General features: G+C 46.6%; 1 protein-coding gene across 1 annotated transcript in view; it reads left to right on the forward strand.

Annotated features, from left to right (window-relative positions):
• hmgcll1 (3-hydroxymethyl-3-methylglutaryl-CoA lyase like 1) overlaps positions 1–20,326 on the forward strand; it is a 370,971-nt gene that overhangs the window by 124,165 nt on the left and 226,480 nt on the right. The window contains exon 4 of the mRNA XM_067983696.1: positions 5,847–5,942. Coding sequence (XP_067839797.1) covers positions 5,847–5,942 — 96 coding nt within the window. The remainder of the gene's footprint in view (positions 1–5,846; positions 5,943–20,326) is intronic.

The raw sequence follows: 20,326 nt of genomic DNA on the forward strand, positions 1-20,326 counted from the left end.
TACAGTGGGTGTATGTGTAGTTGCAGGACTGTTTTGTGCAGGGAGGGCTGGAGGGGATGCTGGTGTGGGCACTGCTCTTTCCAGGTGGTCTGAGGACTGGACTCTTCACACTGTCTGATGTTAGGAGAACCATTCACATATCAGTGACTCCCTGGCCTCACGAGCAGCCAGGTGAGCTGCTGCTCTGCCCATGGGGGGGTTGCTCCTCCTCCTCCTCCTCCCCCTCAATGTGGATGGTAGATGTGGATGAGGCCTCCTCAAGTTGCACCCCTTTCTGTTGTGCCATGTTATGCAGGGCACAACACATGACTATAAAGCGTCCCACTCTGTCTGGCGCGTATTGAAGCTCTCCCCCAGAACGATCAAGGTATCTCGAGCAGCCCTATTGCATGCTGAATTGTAGACCTGGTGGTGATGTTGCTGTCATTATATCGACGCTGTTGCTCAGTGATTGGGTTCCTCAGAGATGTCGGGGAAAGTGCAGGAAAATGGCGTTGAGGTAGAAGATAAGCCATATTCTTGTTGAATAACGGAGCAGGCTTGAGGGGCCGGATGGCCTACTCCTGCTCCTATTTTTTATGTTCTTATATTCTTATGTCATCAGCCTAGTGTGCAGGGGGTACCCCTTATCCCGAGGAGCCAGCCCTTAAGGGTGTTTGGTGCGTGGAAGAGGCCCGGGATGTTGGATTCCCTCAGAATGAAGGAATTGTGGCACATACATGAAGGAATCCTTTGTGGTGGTCACAAACAAGCTGAGTGTTGATGGAGTGATAGCCCTTCCTGTTGATGAACAGTCCTGGCTCGTGTGGAGGTGCTCATATTGCTATATGGATACAATCGATTACACCCTGCACCCGTGGGAAGCCAGACACAGCGTGGAATCCCACTGCCCTCTCCATCTGGCTGAGGTCGTCCATGGGGAAGTTGATGTAGTTCGAGGCCCTGCGAAACAAGCCGTCGGTGACCTGCCTTATGCACTTCTGTGCAGACGACTGAGAGACTCCGGCGATGTCCCCGGTGGCACCCTGGAATGATCCGGAGGCGAAGAAGTTGAGGGCAGTGGTGACTTTGACAGCGACAAGTAAGGAGATGCTGCTCGGGCCAGCGGGACAGCTTGTCATGAAGGAGGCTGCAGATGTCCGCGACTACCTGGCAACTGACTCTGAGCCTCCGTATGCACTGCTCCTCAGAGAGGTCCAGGAAGCTGAGCCTTGGTCTGTAGACCCTGTTGCGAGGGTAATGCCACCTGCGACGTCCCTCTCTCTGTTGTTCCCCTCCGTGCTGTTGTGCAGGTGCCTGTGGTGCAGCACTGTGTTGTGGAGCTCCACGTGGCGGAGGTGGACAGCGTGCCTGGTGAGGCTGGTGATGTTGCTCATCCTCGGATGTAGTGGTGAATGCAGCCATGGCCCCCCCCATCCTGATGGTGTGAGTTTGAGGGGGTCCGCAAAGTAGGTAAATGTGTGTCAACAGAAGAATTCTGAGCGGAAACAGGTGGCAGGGCAGGTTGAGAAAGCGGTTAAAAAAGCATATGGGATCCTGAGCTTTATAAATAGAGGCATAGAGTACAAAAGCAAGGAGGTTATCATGAACCTTTATAAAACATTGGTTAAGCCACAACTGGAGTATTGTGTCCAATTCTGGGCACCGCACTTTAGGAAGGATGTGAAGGCCTTAAAGAGGGTGCAGAGAGATTTACTAGAATGATACCAGGGATGAGGGACTTCAGTTACGTGGAGAGACTGGAGAAGTTGGGTTTGTTCTCCTTGGAACAGAGAAGGTTGAGAGGAGATTTGATAGAAATGTTCAAAATCTTGAGGTATTTAAAAAGGAAAAGAGTAAGTAAAGTGAGCGATGGTCCTCTAGAGAGTGAGTCTGGGGAATTAAGAATGGAGAATAAGGAAATGGCGGATGAATTGAACAGATATTTTGCGTCTGTCTTCATTGTAGAGGATACAAATAACATGCCAGAAATAATTGTAAATCAAGAGGTGAAAGGGAGGGAGGAACTTAAAACATTTACAATCACCAGGGAAAGGGTTCTGAAAAAAATATTAGAACTAAAAGTTGACAAGTCCCCAGGTCCTGACGGACTTCATCCTAGGGTCTTAAAATAAGTGGCTGCAGAGATAGTGGATGCATTGGTATTAATTTTCCAAAATTCCCTAGACTCTGGAAGGGTCCCATCAGATTGGAAAATAGTGAATATAACTCTTATATTCAAGAAAGGAGGGAGTCAGAAAGCAGGAAACTACGGGCCAGTTAGCTTAACATCTGTAATAGGGAAAATGCTAGAATCTATTATTAAGGAGGTTATAGCAGGGCACTTAGAAAATCTCAATGCAATCAGGCAGAGTCAACATGGCTTTGTGAAAGGGAAATTGTGTTTGACTCATTTATTAGAGTTCTTTGAGGAAGTAACAAGCAACATGGATAAAGGGGATCCTGTGGATGTGGTGTACTTGGATTTCCAGAAGGCTTTTGACAAGGTGCCATATCAAAGGCTACTACACAAAATAAGAGCTCATGGTGTAGGGGGTAACATATTAGCATGGATAAAGGATTGGTTAGCTAACAGGAAACAGAGAGTAGGCATAAATGGGTCATTTTCAGGGTTGCAAGATGTAACGAGTGGAGTGCCACAGGGATCAGTGCTTGGGCCTCAACTATTTACAATCTATATCAATGACTTGGATGAAGGGACCGAATGTATGGTTTCTAAATTTGCTGATGACACAAAGGTAGGTAGGAAAGTAAGTTGTGAAGAGGACATAAGGAGTCTGCAAAGGAATATAGATAGGTTAAGTGAGTGGGCAAAAATTTGGCAGATGGAGTATAATGTGGGAAAATGTGAACTTGTCCACTTTGGCAGGAGGAATAGAAAAGCAGTATATTATTGAAATGGAGAGAGATTTCAGAACTCTGAGGTACAGAGGGATCTGGGTGTCCTAGTACATGAATCACAAAAAGTTAGTATGCAGGTACAGCAAGTGATTAGGAAGGCAAATGGAATGTTGTCATTTATCGCAAGGGGAATGGAATATAAAAGTAGAGATGTTTTGCTACAGTTGTACAGGGCATTGGTGAGACCACATCGAGAATACTGTGTGCAGTTTTGGTCTCCTTATTTAAGAAAGGACTTCATTGCTTTAGAGAGCAGTTCAGAGAAGGTTCACTCGATTGATTCCTGGGATGAGGGGGTTATCTTATGAGGAAAGGTTGGACAAGTTGGGCCTGTATACACTGGAGTTTAGAAGAATGAGAGGTGATCTTATTGAAACATATTAAGATCCTGAGGGGACTAGAAGGGGTAGATGCTGAGAGGATGTTTCCCCTTGTGGGAAAGACGAGAACTAGGGGCCACAGTTTAAAAATAAGGGGTCTCCCATTTAAGACGGAGATAAGGAAAAATTCTTTCTCTCAGAGGGTCGTGAGTCTGTGGAACTCCCTTCCCCAGAGAGCGATGGAGGCAGGGTTAGATAGATTCCTGATTAACAAGGGAGTCAAAGGTTATAGTAGGTAGATAGGAAAGTAGGGTTGAGGTCACAATCAAATCAGCCATGATCTTATCAAATGGTAGAGCAGACTTGAGGGGCCGAATGGCCTACTTCTGCTTTTAATTTGTATGTTCGTATATTCGTATGTTCTAGACAGAGTAGAAAGAGAGAAACTCTTCCCATTGGCGGAAGGGTTGAGAACCAGAGGACACAGATTTAAGGTGATTGGCAAAAGAACCAAAGGCGACATGAGGAAAACTCTTTTACGCAGAGAGTGGTTAGGATCAGGAATGCACTGAGGGGGCGGTGGAGGCAGATTCAATTGTGGCTTTCTAAAGGGAATTAGATAAGTACTTGACGGGAAAAAAGTTGCAGGGCTACGAGAAAAGGGCGGAGTAGTGGGCCTAGCAGGATTGCTCTTGTAGGAAGCCAGCACGGACTCGATGGGCCAAATGGCCTCCTTCTGTGCTGCAACCATCCTGTGATTCTAAGATTCTAAGTTTTACAAACTGTCCTTTAAATTGATCGCAGCTTTTATCTGGTGTCTGTTTATTAAAAGGTTGCCTGTTTTCATTCCAAATATCTCATCTGCCTTTGTTTTCATAAAATATTTGTTGGATGACATTTGGCATACTGAATACTTACATCGTCATCCACACAATCTTCAGATTCTTCACTTGGCATTTAACTTGGCAGAATAAGTGGCTGTTCTGATTCCTCAAATCTTGAGACATCTGTGCTTGTTATTGTTGCATTCGGCTGCATCCTATATTTAATTGTAAACAATTTTACAACACCAAGTTATAGTCCAGCAATTTTATTTTAATAAAATTGCTGGACTATAACTATAAATATTCCTATATTTAAACCTAATGTGCAAAAACAACCCAACTCTGACAACTACACTAGTTTAAAAGTTAAGCAATGTAGTATTACTGCTTAATCACTTTTTGTCTTCACTTCCAAGAGAGATGACTCATTTTTAAAAATTCATTCTTGGGATATGGGCATGGCTGGCATTTGTTGTCCATTCCTGGTTGCCCTCGAGAGGGTGGTGGTGGGCCTCCTTCTTGCACCACCACAGTCCTTACGGTGAAGGCACTCCAGGATTTTCACCCAGCGACAGCGAAGGAACAGTGATATATGTCCAAGTCGGGATGGTGTGTGACTTGGAGGAAAACTTAGAAGTGACGGTGTTCCCATGCACCTGGGTCATAAGTTTGTGAGGTGTTGCCGAAGAAGTCTTGGTGACTTGCTGCACTCTATCCAGTAGATAGCACACACTGCAGCCACAGGATGGTGAATGGAGTGAGTGTTTAAGACGGTGGATGGGATTTTGATCAAGAATAAGTCCAAGATGGTGTTGAGCTTCTTGAGTTGACAGCTGACCTTAGACTATCATATGTTAGCCCCATTAATATTGAATATTATCGAATATAGACTAATAGTTTACCAACATTCAAAACATATAAAACACTAAATGAGCCTAAAGTGCAAGTAAGAGTAGCACTGAAAAAAGAAGCAGTATGAACTGTTATATTTTATATAAATCCTTTTACAGGATTTAGTTTTTTCATATAGCAGAGTCACTGAGTTATTGACTTAGTCACATTTGAGGCCTTGGATTTTATTAAAATATTGAATTTCATTGATGTTATATTATCACATTTTTAAACCTTTAATACAGAAGATTATTCATCAATATACCAACATAGCTCATTGCAAACACCCAGCCAGAGAAGGAAAGTTTACTTTTTAATCCGTTGGGCCTGATAATCCATTGACTGAAATCCTCGCAGTTATGCAAGGATCGTACCCAGGGTTGTCCTCCAGCACTAACCCTGCCAGAGTATGAGAGGTCAGGGCTGGGGGGACGGGTGGGTGGCGGCATTTCATGTCAATGGGGCTGGCTGTTTGGGAATCAGCTTCCTTTTTGAAAGAAATTCAGTGAGGCCACATTCCCAGAGGAGTGTGGGTTAGGGAACTGGGACTAAAGTCTTGTGGCTGTATTTCTTTCTAGTGAGGCCCCTCTCTAGGAAAACAACCTCACTGAATTTGTCCCTTTTATTTTCTGATAATTGTTTTCAATGCAGCAAAGGTATGGGAATGAGGCCTCGAAACCAGGAAAGAGCAACAGCATTGTTAACTTAATGGTTTTTGAAGTGGTTGCAGAGGGCTTTCAGTGCAATAAAAGACAGAGGGAATGAATAAGTTTGATCTGTTAATGGAATGAAATTGAGCAGGTGAGCCCTCACCATGATCGAGTTCCACTCCAACTTGGTTTTATTTCCATGCATCTTCATATTTATATCACTAAATATTGGACATTGTTTGTGCACTTTCTTTTGTCAGATGGCAGATCACACGGAGGTCATGCAAGGAATAAAGAAGTGCCCACAAGTATGTTACCCTGTGTTAACACCAAACCTACATGGCTTTCATGCTGCAGTAAGTATATTACATCATAAGCACTTTGAAAATAACACTATATTATGTGGTGACAACTGATCTGAGATCTTCAAATGTTAACCCAATTAATATTGAAATAGGTGAATTTAATCTTAACTAGCAGTTTTCAGTTAGTGGTAAACAAGCAGCCTGAAGTGGCAGTTGGTCACCTAGTTAATTAGGTGACTGGTTAGAACTGGTAATCTACTGTCAGCTGGGGCTAACTCAGGTGATTAGCATTCCAGCGAGTATAAATTCGGAAGGGTTTCACTAACGCAGGGAGGAGCAGCTATCGACAGAGTCCATAATTGGGAATTTGGTGAGGGAGGGGATTCGGTGCAGGAAGGGGTGAGGTGCATTTGTTTAGAGAGCAGGGAGGGGCTCGCCGAGGGCGGGGAGGGGGCTCGCCGAGGGCGGGGAGGGGGAGGGCCGAGGGCGGGGAGGGGGGGGGGCCGAGGGCGGGGGGGGGGGGGGCCGAGGGCGGGGGGGGGGGGGGGGGGGGGCCGAGGGCGGGGAGGGGGAGGGGGGAGGGGGGGGGGCCGAGGGCGGGGGGAGGGCGGGGGAGGGGCGCGCTGAGGGCAGGGGGGGGAGGGGGGGGCCGAGGGCGGGTCACAGCAACAACACAACAAAACGACAGTGTGACGTCACAGGTCGGTGGTTCAGACTGTGGGCTCAGTAACTTATAGCATTAACCTAAATTTTTTTTAAAAAATACTAAACTTAATTTAGTTATAGCGAGTAGTGTTTTTTAGTGAATTAATGTCCCGAGTGCAGTTAACATTCTCAAAATTAAGAGTAATTTAAAAGAGTAAAATTCTCAAAGGTAGTAACTAACGAGCTTAATCTAAGGCAAGTCATGGCAGCAGATCTCGCACCCGTGATATGCTCCTCCTGCACTATGTGGGAAATCATGGACACTACCGGTGTCCCTGGTGACCATGTGTGCAGGAAGTGTGTCCAGCTGCAGCTACTGGCAAACCGCATTTCGGAGCTGGAGCTGCGGGTGGATTCACTGTGGAGCATCCGCGATGCTGAGACTATCGTGGATAGCACGTTCAGTGAGGTGGTCACACCGCAGGTAAAGATTACGCAGGTAGAAAGGAAATGGGTGACCGCCAGGCAGAGTAAAAGGACGAGGCAGGTAGAGCAGGAGTCCCCTGGGGCCATCTCCCTCTCAAACAGATATTCCGCTTTGGATACTGTTGGGGGAGATGGCTTATCAGGGGAAAGCAGCAAAAGCCAAGACCATGGCACCACGAGTAACTCAGCTGCACAGGAGGGGAGGAAAAAGAATGGGACAGCAATAGTGATAGGGGATTCCATCACAACGGGAACAGATAGGCATTTCTGTGGCCTCAGACTTGACTCCAGGATGGTATGTTGCCTCCTTGGTGCTAGGGTCAAGGATGTCACTGAGCGGCTGTAGGACATTCTGGAGGGGGAGGGTGAACAGCCAGAGGTCGTGGTCCATATCGGTACCAATGACATTGGTAAAAAAAGGGATGAGGTCCTGCAAGCAGAATATAGGGAGTTAGGAAATAAATTAAAAAGCAGGACCTCGAAGGTAGTAATCTCAGGATTACTCCCAGTGGCACGTGCTAGCGAGAGCAGAAATAGGAGAATAGACCAGATGAATGCGTGGCTTGAGAGATGGTGTAGGAGTAGAGGGGTTTAAATTCCTGAGGCACTGGGACCGATTCTGGGAAAGGCGGGACCTGTACAAGCTGGACGGGTTGCACCCAAGCAGAACCAGGACCAATATCCTCACGGGGGCATTTGCTAGTTCTGTTGGGGAGGGTTTAAACTAGTATGGCAGGGGGATGGGAACCAAAGGGCAGGTACAGATAGGACAAATTCAGACCAGGAAACGTGAAGGCGAAAAGCAGTTAGTGACGTAGTTAGTGACTCAGAAAGGCAAAAGAAGCAAAGGTTAAATAGAGTTCAGCACAGGAATTTGACGGGGTTAAAGGGGATATACTTCAATGCAAGGAGTATTACAAACAAAGCAGATGAGCTAATGACACGGATAGACACAGGGCATCATGATATCATTGCTATAACGGAAACCTGGCTTAAAGAGGGGGATAATTGGCAGCTCAATATCCCTGGATAGAGTTTTCAGGCAGGATAGAGTGGGTGATAAAAAAGGAGGGGGGGGTAGCATTATTGGTTAAAGAATCTACAGGCATTTGGAGAGGCAGGGACTAATTAGGAACAGTCAGCATGGTTTTGTGAGAGGAAAATCATGTCTCACGAATTTGATTGAGTTTTTTGAAGGGGTAACCAAGAAGATAGATGAGAGCTGTGCAGTAGACGTGGTCTACATGGACTTCAGCAAAGCATTTGACAAGGTACCGCATGGTAGGTTGTTATATAAGGTTAAATCTCATGGGATCCAAGGTGAGGTAGCCAATTGGATACAAAATTGGCTTGACGACAGAAGACAGAGGGTGGTTGTCGAGGGTTGTTTTTCAAACTGGATGCCTGTGTCCAGCGGTGTGCCTCAGGGATCGGTGCTGGGTCCGCTGTTATTTGTTATTTATATTAATGATTTGGATGAGAATTTAGGAGGCATGGTTAGTAAGTTTGCAGATGACACCAAGATTGGTGGCATTGTGGACAGTGAAGAAGGTTATCTAGGATTGCAACGGGATCTTGATAAATTGGGCCAGTGGGCCGATGAATGGCAGATGGAGTTTAATTTAGATAAATGTGAGGTGATGCATTTTGGTAGATCGAATCGGGCCAGGACCTACTCCGTTAATGGTAGGGCGTTGGGGAGAGTTATAGAACAAAGAGATCTGGGAGTACAGATTCATAGCTCCTTGAAAGTGGAGTCACAGGTGGATAGGGTAGTGAAGAAGGCATTCAGCATGCTTGGTTTCATTGGTCAGAACATTGAATGCAGGAGTTGGGATGTCTTGTTGAAGTTGTACAGGGCATTGGTGAGGCCACACTTGGAGTACTGTGTACAGTTCTGGTCACCCTATTATAGAAAGGATATTATTAAACTAGAAAGAGTGCAGAAAAGATTTACTAGGATGCTACTGGGACTTGATGGTTTGACTTACAGGGAGAGGTTAGACAGACTGGGACTTTTTTCCCTGGAGAGCAGGAGGTTAAGGGGTGATCTTATCGAAGTCTATAAAATAATGAGGGGCATAGATAAGGTCGATAGTCAAAATCTTTTCCCAAAGGTAGGGGAGTCTATAACGAGGGGGCATAGATTTAAGGTGAGAGGGGAGAGATACAAAAGGGTCCAGAGGGGCAATTTTTTCACTCAAAGGGTGGTGAGTGTCTGGAACGAGCTGCCAGAGGCAGTAGTAGAGGCGGGTACAATTTTGTCTTTTAAAAAGCATTTGGACAGTTACATGGGTAAGATGGGTGTAGAGTGATATGGGCCAAGTGCAGGCAATTGGGACTAGCTTAGTGGTATAAACTGGGCGACATGGACATGTTGGGCCGAAGGGCCTGTTTCCATGTTGTAACTTCTATGATTCTATAATCAATTACAGTTGTGAGAAGGGATGATTTGCTGAATGGATCATCAATCGAGGCCATATGGGTTGAGCTAAGAAATAAAAAAAGGGGCAGTCACACTACTAGGAGTGAACTATAGACCCCCGAATAGTGAAAGGGAGATAGAAGAACAAATATGTGGGCAAATTTCAGAGTGCAAAAATAAGAGAGTAATAATAGTAGGTGACTTCAACTACCCGAACATCAACTGGGATTCAAACAGTGTGAGGGGCACAGAGGCCGCAAAATTATTGATCAGTGTCCAGGAGAACTTTTTAAGCCAGTACGTGACAAGCCCAACAAGAGGGGATACAATTCTAGATTTAGTCCTGGGAAATGAAGATGGGCAAGTGGGTGAAGTGACAGTGGGTGACCATATTGGGGATAGAGACCACAATTCAGTTAGTTTTAGCATTATTATGGAAAAGGATAGAGTTAATTCAGGAGTAAACGTTTTAAATTGGGGGAAGGCAAATTTTACAGAACTAAGAGGTGATTTGGCAGAAGTGGACTGGACACAACTACTTGAGGAGAAATCAGTGGCAAGCCAGTGGGAGGCAATAAAAAGTGAAATTCTACGGGTACAATGCAGACACGTCCCCTCAAAGAGAAAGGGTGGCACTGCCAAATCTAGAGCCCCCTGGTTGTCTCGAAGTATACGGGGCAAGATAAAGCAGAAAAAGAAAGCTTATGACTGTCACAGAAAACTAAATACTGCAGAAAGCCTCGAGGAGTGTAGAATGCACAGGGATGACGTAAAAAAGGAAATAAGGAAAGCAAAGAGAGGGCATGAAAAAATATTAGCTAGTAAGATTAAAGAAAACCCAAAGATGTTTTATCAGTACATTAAGAACAAGACGCTAGCTAAGGAAAATGTGGGACCTATCAGGGATGATAAGGGTAACTTGTGTGTAGAAGCAGAGGATGTGGGTTGGGTTTTAAATGAATATTTTGTCTCCGTATTCACAAAGGAAAGGGATGATCCGGACGTAGTAGTTAAAGAGGAGAGGTGTGAAATATTGGATAAGGTAAACATAACGAGAGAGGAAGTACTAGAGGGACTGGAATCCTTGAAAGTTGATAAGTCACCAGGGCCGGATGGATTGTTTCCTAGGCTTTGAAGGAAGCCAGGGAGGAAATAGCGGATGCTCTGAGGGTCATTTTCCAATCCTCACTAGATACAGGGGAGGTACCGGAGGACTGGAAGACTGCAAACGTAGTACCATTGTTTAAAAAGGGTATGAGGGAAAGGCCGAACAATTATAGACCGGTCAGTCTTACCTCGATGGTGGGCAAACTATTAGAATCAATACTGAGAGATCGCATAAACTGTCACTTGGAAAGGCATGGTTTAATCAGGGATAGTCAGCATGGATTTGTTCAGGGAAGGTCATGCCTTACAAATCTGATTGAATTCTTTGAGGAAGTGACAAGGAGGATTGATGAGGGTAGTGCAGTGGATGTTGTCTACATGGATTTTAGTGAGGCATTTGACAAGGTCCCACATGGCAGACTGGTCAGAAAGGTAAAAGCCCATGGGATACAGGGAAATGTGGTGAATTGGGTCCAACATTGGCTCAGTAACAGGAAAGAAAGGGTAAAAGTCGATGGATGTCTTTGCAAATGGAAATCCGTTTCCAGTGGTGTGCCACAGGGCTCAGTGTTGGGTCCCTTGCTGTTTGTGGTATATATTAATGATTTGGACTTGAATGTCGGGGGCTTGATTGGCAAATTTGAAGATGACACAAAAATTGGCCGTGTAGTTGATAGTGAAGAGGATAGCTGTGGACTCCAAGAAGATATCAATGGGTTGGTGGAGTGGGCGGAAAAGTGGCAAATGGAGTTCAACCCGGAGAAGTGTGAGGTAATGCACTTAGGGAGGGCAAACAGTAAAATGGAATACGCAGTAAACGGGAATATATTGAGAGGGGTAGAGGAAGTGAGAGACCTTGGAGTGCATGTGCACAGGTCCCTGAAGGTGGCAGTACAGGTAGATAAGGTTGTGAAGAAGGCATACGGAATGCTCTGCGTTATTCGCCAAGGTATAAAATACAAAAGCAGGGATGTAATGATGGAACTGTATAAAACGCTGGTGAGGCCACAGCTGGAGTATTGTGCGCAGTTCTGGTCACCACATTACAGGAAGGACGTAATTGCTCTGGAGAGTGTGCAGAGAAGATTTACAAGAATGTTGCCAGGGCTTGAAAATTGCCTTAGCCAACTCGCCCCTCATGCCTACGTAATTGGCCTTGTTTAAGTTTAAGACCCTAGTTTTGGAAATTTGATGAGAAGAAATGACGGTAGAAAAGCAATGGTGAACATTTAAAAAAAAAATCATAATTCTCAATGAATATACATTCCCTTGATTATTAAACACTCCACGGGAAAAGTGATCCACCCATGGCTAACTAGAGAAGTTAAGGATAGTATTGGATTAAAAGAAGAGGCTTACAGAGTTGCCAAAAAAAGTAGTCAGCCTGAGGATTGGGAGAGTTTTGGAAATCAGCAAAGGATGCCCAAGAAATTGATAAAGACGGAGAAATTGAATATGAGAGTAAACTAACGAAAAAAATAAAAACAGATTGTAAGAGCTTCTGCAAGTATGTAAAAGGAAGAAATTAGTGAAAGTAAACGTGGGTCCCTTAGAGGCAGAGACAGGAGAAATTATAATGGGGAATAAGGAAATGGCAGTTACATTAAACAAATATATTGGGCTGATTTTCGGATGGCCGAGCGGGTGCGTCGGGGGCAGGGGGCTCCTAAAATGGCGGAATCCTGGAGCAGGTTCGGAGCCCGGCTCCAACCCGCTGACTTCCGGGTTCCCCAGTGACTCAGGTGTGCACGCAGCTCCCGCGTGCGGGACTCCCACCGGCAATTAAAGCCGGCGGGATGCTGCTTTACATAATTAGGTAGATAGTTGAGGTACTTGACAGACCTCATTGAGTGGAGATTTTGGCAGGGGTGCACTATTGAAATATCCTCAGCGTGTTTCCCGTGCTGTGGGAAACACTCCCTGTTGGAGCAGATGTGTTTCAGCCAGCAGCCAGTGGGAGATGCAAAGGATTATTTGACATGAGGGGGGAAAACCTCATTTATTGCAGCAGGACACTCTGTCACTTCAGACAAAGTTTTGGCTGCAACACCTTTGTCTTTCCACTCAAAATTCTTACTTTCCACCCAAAACTCTGCTGTTCAAACACATTTACCTACTTTGCGGACCCCCTCAAACTCACACCGTCAGGATGGGGGGCGCCATAGCTGCATTCATCACTATATCCGAGGATGAGCAACATCACCAGCCTCGCCAGGCACGGCGTCCACCTCCGCCACGTGGAGCTCCACAACACAGTGCTGCACCACAGGCACCTGCACAACAGCACAGAGGGGAACAACAGAGAGAACGGCGTCGCAGGAGGCACTACCCTCGCCACAGGGTCTACAGACCGAGGCTCAGCTTCCTGTATCTCTCTGAGGAGCAGTGCATACGGAGGCTCAGAGTCAGTCACCAGGTAGTCGCAGACATCTGCAGCCTCCTTCATGCCGAGCTGCTCCCGGCTGGGCCCGAGCAGCATCTCCTTACCTGTCGCTGTCAAAGTCACGACTGCCCTCAACTTCTTCGCCTCCGGATCATTCCAGGGTGCCACCGGGGAAATCGCCGGGGTCTCTCAGTTGTCTGCCCACAAGTGCATAAGGCAGGTCACCGACGGCTTGTTTCACAGGGCCTCGCACTACATCAACTTCCCCATGGACGACCTCAGCCAGAGGGAGAGGGCAGTGGGATTCCACTCTGTGTCTGGCTTCCCACGGGTGCAGGGTGTAATCGATTGCACCCATATAGCAATACGAGCATCTCCACACGAGCCAGGACTGTTCATCAACAGGAAGGGCTATCACTCCTTCAACACTCAGCTCATCTGTGACCACCACAAGAGATTCCTTCACGTGTGTACCAGATACCCTGGCAGCTGCCATGATTCCTTCATCCTCCGGGAGTCCAACATCCTGCCCCTCTTCCATGCACCGAACACCCGCAAGGGCTGGCTCCTCGGGGACAAGGGATACCCCCTGCACACATGGCCCATGACACCTCTGAGGAACCCCATCACCGAGCAACAGTGTCGATATAATAACAGCCACATTGCCACCAGGTCTACAATTGAGCATGTTATAGGGCTGCTCAAGATGAGCTTCAGGTGCTTTGATCATTCTGGGGGAGAGCTTCAATACGCACCAGACAGAGTGGGACGTATTATAGTCCTGTGTTGTGCCCTGCACAACATGGTACAACAGAGAGGGGGGCCGCTTGAAGAGGCCCCATCCACATCCGCCATCCACATTGAGGAGGAGGAGGACGAGGCGGAGGAGGAGGAGGCAGAGGAGCAGGAGCAACCCATGGGCAGAGCTGCGGCTCACCTGACTGCTCATGAGGTCAGGGAGTCACTGATATGTGAACGGTTCTCCTAACATCAGACAGTGTGAAGAGTCCAGTCCTCACACCGCCGGACAGAGCAGCGCCCACACCAGCCCCCCGCCCCAGCCCCCTGCTCTCTGCACAAAACAGTCCTGCAACTACACATAGACCGATTGTAGAGTGACCCAATGGGTGGCATCAAGTGTGGGTGTTCATGGTGAACCTCATGAAAGGGCCTTAACATACAAGCCAGTCAAGAATGGTCAAGATGTGGCAGTAGTGGTGATAATCATAATATTTAACGTGCCATTAACAAAAATCAAATATAAATAAAAAACATGACAAACCGTCAAACAACCTTGTGCATCCCTTTTGGGCTCACAAAGCCTTTTGCCTTATGCTTACGACTACTCCTACGTGGTGCCTCCCCTGTGGCTGCAGCAGAAGTAGTGGCAGGTTGCTCTTGTTCATGCCCTGACCGATTAGATGCTTTGGGCCGATGCTGTCTGGGTTTCGGTGCCCGTGAGGACCCCTCCAAAGACTGCTCCACCTGCACCTGTGCAGGGGCAGACTCGGCCACCTGGAGAGGGGGCAGCATTGCGGGTACTGGTTGAGAGAGGGGACAGTGGATGAGACATGGGAATGCTTTGAGTGGTGTCCTCACTTCCATGTTCCCTTTCACCATCTTCCCTCCCCTGGGCCAGGCCCACACCACCCCTACCACTCTGCTGGACGACAGTTTGGAGGACATGTGTGAAGCCTTGTAAGGCCAGTGCTAGAGTATCCGCCTGCCTGTTTAAGGCAGCAGAATGTTGCTCACCCTGAGACCGAGCGACTGTTGTCAGGGCCTCAATGGACTCATTTGTGAGCTGTGCTTGAATCTCCATGGAGGCTAGCCTTCCCTCCATCGTAGACATTCCCGCACTTATCCATGACACTATCTCAGAGATGCCCTCACGTCCCCGTGACAGTATCTCGGAGATTCCCTCCTGTACCTGTGCCACCGTTCCACTCATGCAGGAGTTGGACTCCTCCATCCTCTGTGCGATTGTGGAGAGTGCGCGTGGCACCTGTTCCAGCACCTCGCAAATGTGCTGCTGCCCCTCGATCATTCTCCTTTTAAAGGATGGCCCCCATGGTTCATCATCTGTGTCCAGCTGAGCAGAGCCTGGAGAAGAGTGCTCCCACCGACACGGACTCTCCACAGCTGCCCCTGCCACCAGTGTCTCCTCGTGCTCACGTGTGTGGTGACTCACCATGTGCGACCCCAACTAACTGAGGACTGGGACCCACCGAGGTGTGTGTATCTGCGCTGGTGGATGGCTCGCTCAGATGTGACGGTGCCCCCTCAGAGGCTGACAGGTCCTCTGAGAAATTGCCCTCTGCCGTCACAGCGGTCACTGAAGGCCCTGTAAGAGAACAGAAGGCAATATTAAGCATGATCACAGATGTTGAGGTGCTGAAGATGGCAAGGCATGTTAACATCAATTCATATTGTGTGTACTGAATGTTAAAGTTCTGTCACTCGAGGGTGTGGCTCAGCTCCAGCGCCTCCTGCTCCACGTCTGTGAGGACAACCAGATGTTGCGGCCCCCCTCCGGTCCTCGTCCTCTCCCGTGCATTCTGGGCTCTCCCCTCCTATAAGGGGAGAAAGTAGAGAGGCGTGAGTGAGTGATGGTGACGTGGCCAACCGTTGAATGCATTGGTTTGGGTGAGGGTGACCGTGAAAAAGATGCATCAGAGGGTGAGTATGAGACAGCTATGGGATTACATGAGGATTGGGTTGAGTGGTAGTGGTGGGATGAGTACTGGGGAGGTGAGTAAGTTAGAATGATACCCGGACTTCAAGGGTTAATTTACGAGGGGAGATTACACAAATTGGGGTTGTATTCTTCAGAATTTCGAAGGTTAAGGGGTGATCTGATTGAAGTTTATAAGATATTAAGGGGAACGGATAGGGTGGATAGAGAGAAACTATTTCCGCTGGTTGGGGATTCTCGGAGTAGGGGGCACAGTCTAAAAATTAGAGCCAGACCTTTCAGGAGTGAGATTAGAAAACATTTCTACACACAAAGGGTGGTAGAAGTTTGGAACTCTCTTCCGCAAACGGCAATTGATACTAGCTCAATTGCTAAATGTAAATCTGAGATAGATAGCTTTTTGGCAACCAAAGGTATTAAGGGATATGGTCCAAAGGCAGGTATATGGAGTTAGATCACAGATCAGCCATGATCTTATCAAATGGCAGAGCAGGCACGAGGGGCTGAATGGCCTACTCCTGTTCCTATATTCCTAAGTGCAGGTAAGTTGAGGATGAGGTTTGAGTGGGTGTGAGGAGTGATGTGATAGAGTAGTGTGGGCAGTGCAGAATGAGTTGGGGGGTGGGGGCGGTGATGTGGTAGACAGAATGTAGGAGAATCAGTAAGTGTACACACTTTTGCTGACCTAGTTAGGTCATTGAAACGCTTCCTGCACTGGATCCATGTGCAGGAGACGTTGCTGCTGCTGGTGACCTCCTCTGTCACCTCGAGCCAGGCCCTCTTGGTGGCAGAGGCAGGCCACTTCCTCCCGTCCGCTGGGTAGAAAATATCCCTCCTCCTCCTCACCCCATCCAGTAGGACCTGGAGTGAGGCATCAGTAAATCTGGGAGCAGCCTTTCCCCTGGGCTGCTCCACTGTGCTGTGTGGTTGTTTGCTCCAGGAGCAGCCATTGGAGGACTGCCCCTTTAAATAGAGCTCCTCCAGCTGACAGCCTGTGATGCGGGTGCGCAGTCCGCCCGCTGCGCAGGTTGACGACGGGAAACCCAGAAGCCACGTTAGGCTTCCTTCAATTTACCCGCGATCGTGTGGGGAACGGACGGATTTTACTGGGCGGGTTACCCACGCGCCCAATCGTCTTCCCGCTGCCATCCCACCTCCCTGGTAATATCGGGGCCATTGTATCTGCCTTGACAGTAGAAGACACAAAAAACATACCGGAAATAGTAGGGAAGCAAGGCCCTAATGAGAGTGAGGAACTTAAAGTAATTAATATTAGTAAAGAAAAAGGACTGGAGAAACTAATGGGACTAAAAGCTGACAAATCCCCAGGACCTGATGGCCTACATCCTAGGGTGTTTCAAAGAGGTGGCTGCAGACATAGTGGATGCACTGGTTGTGATCTTCCAGAATTCCATAAATGTTAGAACAGTCCCCGTGGATTGGAAAAATGTAACCCTGCTATTCAAGAAAGGAGGGAGATAGAAAATACAAATATAGGCCAGTTAGCCTGACATCAGTGGTAAGGAGAATGCTCGAATGTATTAATAAGGATGTAGTAACAGGCCACTTAGAAAATCATGATATGATTAGGTAGAGTCAACATGGCTTTATGAAAGGGAAATCGTGCCTGATAAATCTATTCAAATTTTTTGAGGGTGTACCTAACAGAGTAGATAAGCAGGAACCAGTGGATGTAGTATATTTGGATTTTCAAAAGGCATTTGATAAGGTGCCACATAAAAGGTTGTTACACAAGATAAGGGCTCATGGGATTGGGCGTAATATATGGATTGAGGATTGATTAACGGACAGAAAAAAGAGAGTAGGAATAGATGGGCCATTTTCTCGTTGGCAGGTTGCAACTAGTGGAGTGCCGCAAGGATCAGTGCTTGGGCCTCAGCTATTTACAATCTATATCAATGACTTAGATGAAGGGACAGAGTGTAATGTATCCAAGTTTGTTGATGATACAAAGCTAGGTGGGAAAGTGAGCTGTGAAGAATCATAGAATCATAGAAAGTTACAGCACAGAAGGAGGCCATTTGGCCCATCGTGTCCGTGCCAGCCGAAAAAGAGCTACCCAGCTTAATCCCACTTTCCAGCACTTGGTCCGTAGCCCTGTAGCTTACGGCACTTCAAGTGCACATTCAAGTACTTTTTAAATGAGTTGAGGGTTTCTGCCTCTACCACCCTTTCAGGCAGTGAGTTCCAGACCCCCACCACCCTCTGGGTGAAAAAAATTCTCCTCAGCTCCCCTCTAATCCTTCTACCAATTACTTTAAATCTGTGTCCCCTGGTTATTGACTTATCTGCTAAGGGAAATAGGTCCTTCCTATCCAATCTATCTCGGTCCCTCATATTTTTATACACCTCAATTAAATCATCCCTCAGCCTCCTCTGTTCCAAAGAAAACAACTCCAGCCTATCCAATCTTTTCTCAAAGCTAAAATTCTCCAGTCCTGGCAACATCCTCGTAAATCTCCTCTGTACCCTTTCTATTGCAATCACGTCTTTCCTGTAATGTGGTGACCAGAACTGTGCGCAGTACTCAAGCTGTGGCCTAACCAATGTTTTATACAATTCCAGCATAACCTCCCTGCTTTTATATTCTATGCCTCAGCTAATAAAGGAAAGTATCCCATATGCCTTTTTAACACCTTATCTACCTGTCCTGCTACCTTCAGGGATCTGTGGACATGCACTCCAAGGTCCCTCACTTCCTCTACACCTCTCAGTATCCTCCCATTTATTGTGTATTCCTTTGCCTTGTTTGAGTTCCCCAAATGCATTACGTTGTACATGAATCACAGAAAGTTAACATGCAAGCAATTAGGAAGGCAAATGGTATGTTAGCCTTTATTGCAAGGCGATTGGAGTATAAGAGTAAGGAAGTTTTGCTGCAAGTATATCGGGCTCCGGTGAGACCACACCTGGTGTACTGGGTACAGTTTTGGTCTCCTTACCTAAGGAAGGATATATTTGCCTTAGAGGGGATACAACGGAGGTTCACTAGATTGATTCCTGGGATGAGAGGTTTGTCCTATGAGGAGAGATTGGGTAGAATGGACCAATATTCTCTGGAGTTTAGAAGAATGAGAGGTGATCTCATTGAAACTTATAAACTTCTTAAAGGGCTTGACAGGGTAGATGCTGAGAGGCTGTTTCCCCGGGCTGGAGAGTCTAGAACTAGGGGGTCATAGTTTCAAGATAAGAGGTCCGTCATTTAGGACTGAGATGAGGAAAAGTTCCTTCACTCAGAGGGTTGTGAATCTTTGGAATTCTTTACCCCAGAGGGCTGTAGATGCTCAGTCGTGGAGTATATTCAAGTCTGAGATTGATGGATATCTGGACACGAAGGGAATCAAGGGATATGGAGATAGGGCAGGAAATTGGAGTTGAGGTTGAAGATCAGCTATAATCTTATTGAATGGTGGAGCAGGCTCGAGGGGCCGTGTGCCTTATTCCTGCTCTTGTTTCTTATGTTCTTATAATATGTAAAAAAACAGAACCTGTTCTAGCAAGGAAACTGGAGGAGTACTTCAATAGTGTTAACTTAATCTAACGTACAGCCAACATGGCTTTAGGAGGAAAGGCTTGCTTGGCACCTTGACTTCTTTGAGGATTTTGCAACTATGATACAAGAATAACTTTTCTAATTGTATTCTCCCAGTATGAGGCTTCTCCTCCAAGGAATGCACCATGGGAAACCACAACTTCCACCCCATAATTTTGCCTCTATTCGTTTTAATCGATGGAAAATCGTGGGTTGCATACGCATGATTTCTTGATCTGCCTTTTTGGTGGGTGAGGCTCTGTACTGGGAAAAATTGTACCCAGTAATTCCACATGAAATACCTGTAATTAAACTAACAGCCACATGAATCAGGGATGTGACATAGGATTGGATAAAAAAACTGGTTAAAAGCATAAAACAGAAAGTAGTCACAAGCGGTGTAATGTCAGACTGGGAGGCAGGAGGGAGGTGGTGGAAGTAATGAGTGGAGTTCCACAGGGATCAGTACTTGGACCTCTATTGTTTCTAACCTACATAAATGAGCTGGACTCTGACCTTAAGGTGGACACATTTTGTGGTAGCACAAAAATAGGAAGAGCAGTGGAGACCAAGGACGCAGCAAAAGGTTTCTAAATGGGTACAGTTAGTTATACAACTGGGCAGATGCATGGCAATGAAATTCATAACATTTAACAGATACAAATATGAGATATTATACATCTATAATATATTAAATGTTTGCATATGGCACATACTCCCTGTTCACGTCAACCTTAGTTCATGTGTGACGTTTTTTGAATAATTCTCTTATATCAACATTAATGATGGAAAAACTATGGGGATGAAATTCCAGTCACCGGGAAGGGTGAAAAGTGGGTGCATCACTCAGGGATTCACACCTTAGAGCAGAACCCAGATGTATTATTTCCAGTGAGGGAGTTAACTGTAGGAGCTTGCAATGCTTTATGCATTCCATCTATTGCACTCTGCACTTTGGGGAACCCAGACACACGTTAAAATTGAACAGCTCTATCACACTGCTGCCTTGTTATCATGCCTAAATAGACGAATTCACCAGATCTCCCAAAGGGTGTGCCTGTAATATTACACAGATCCCATGATTACTTGAAATAAGCTGGTGACATAAAAAAATTGAGTGTAGTCACCCCTTTCATAGCCA

Source organism: Heptranchias perlo, chromosome 5 (assembly GCF_035084215.1).
Source record: "Heptranchias perlo isolate sHepPer1 chromosome 5, sHepPer1.hap1, whole genome shotgun sequence".
In the NCBI taxonomy this organism is placed as follows: Eukaryota; Metazoa; Chordata; class Chondrichthyes; order Hexanchiformes; family Hexanchidae; genus Heptranchias; species Heptranchias perlo.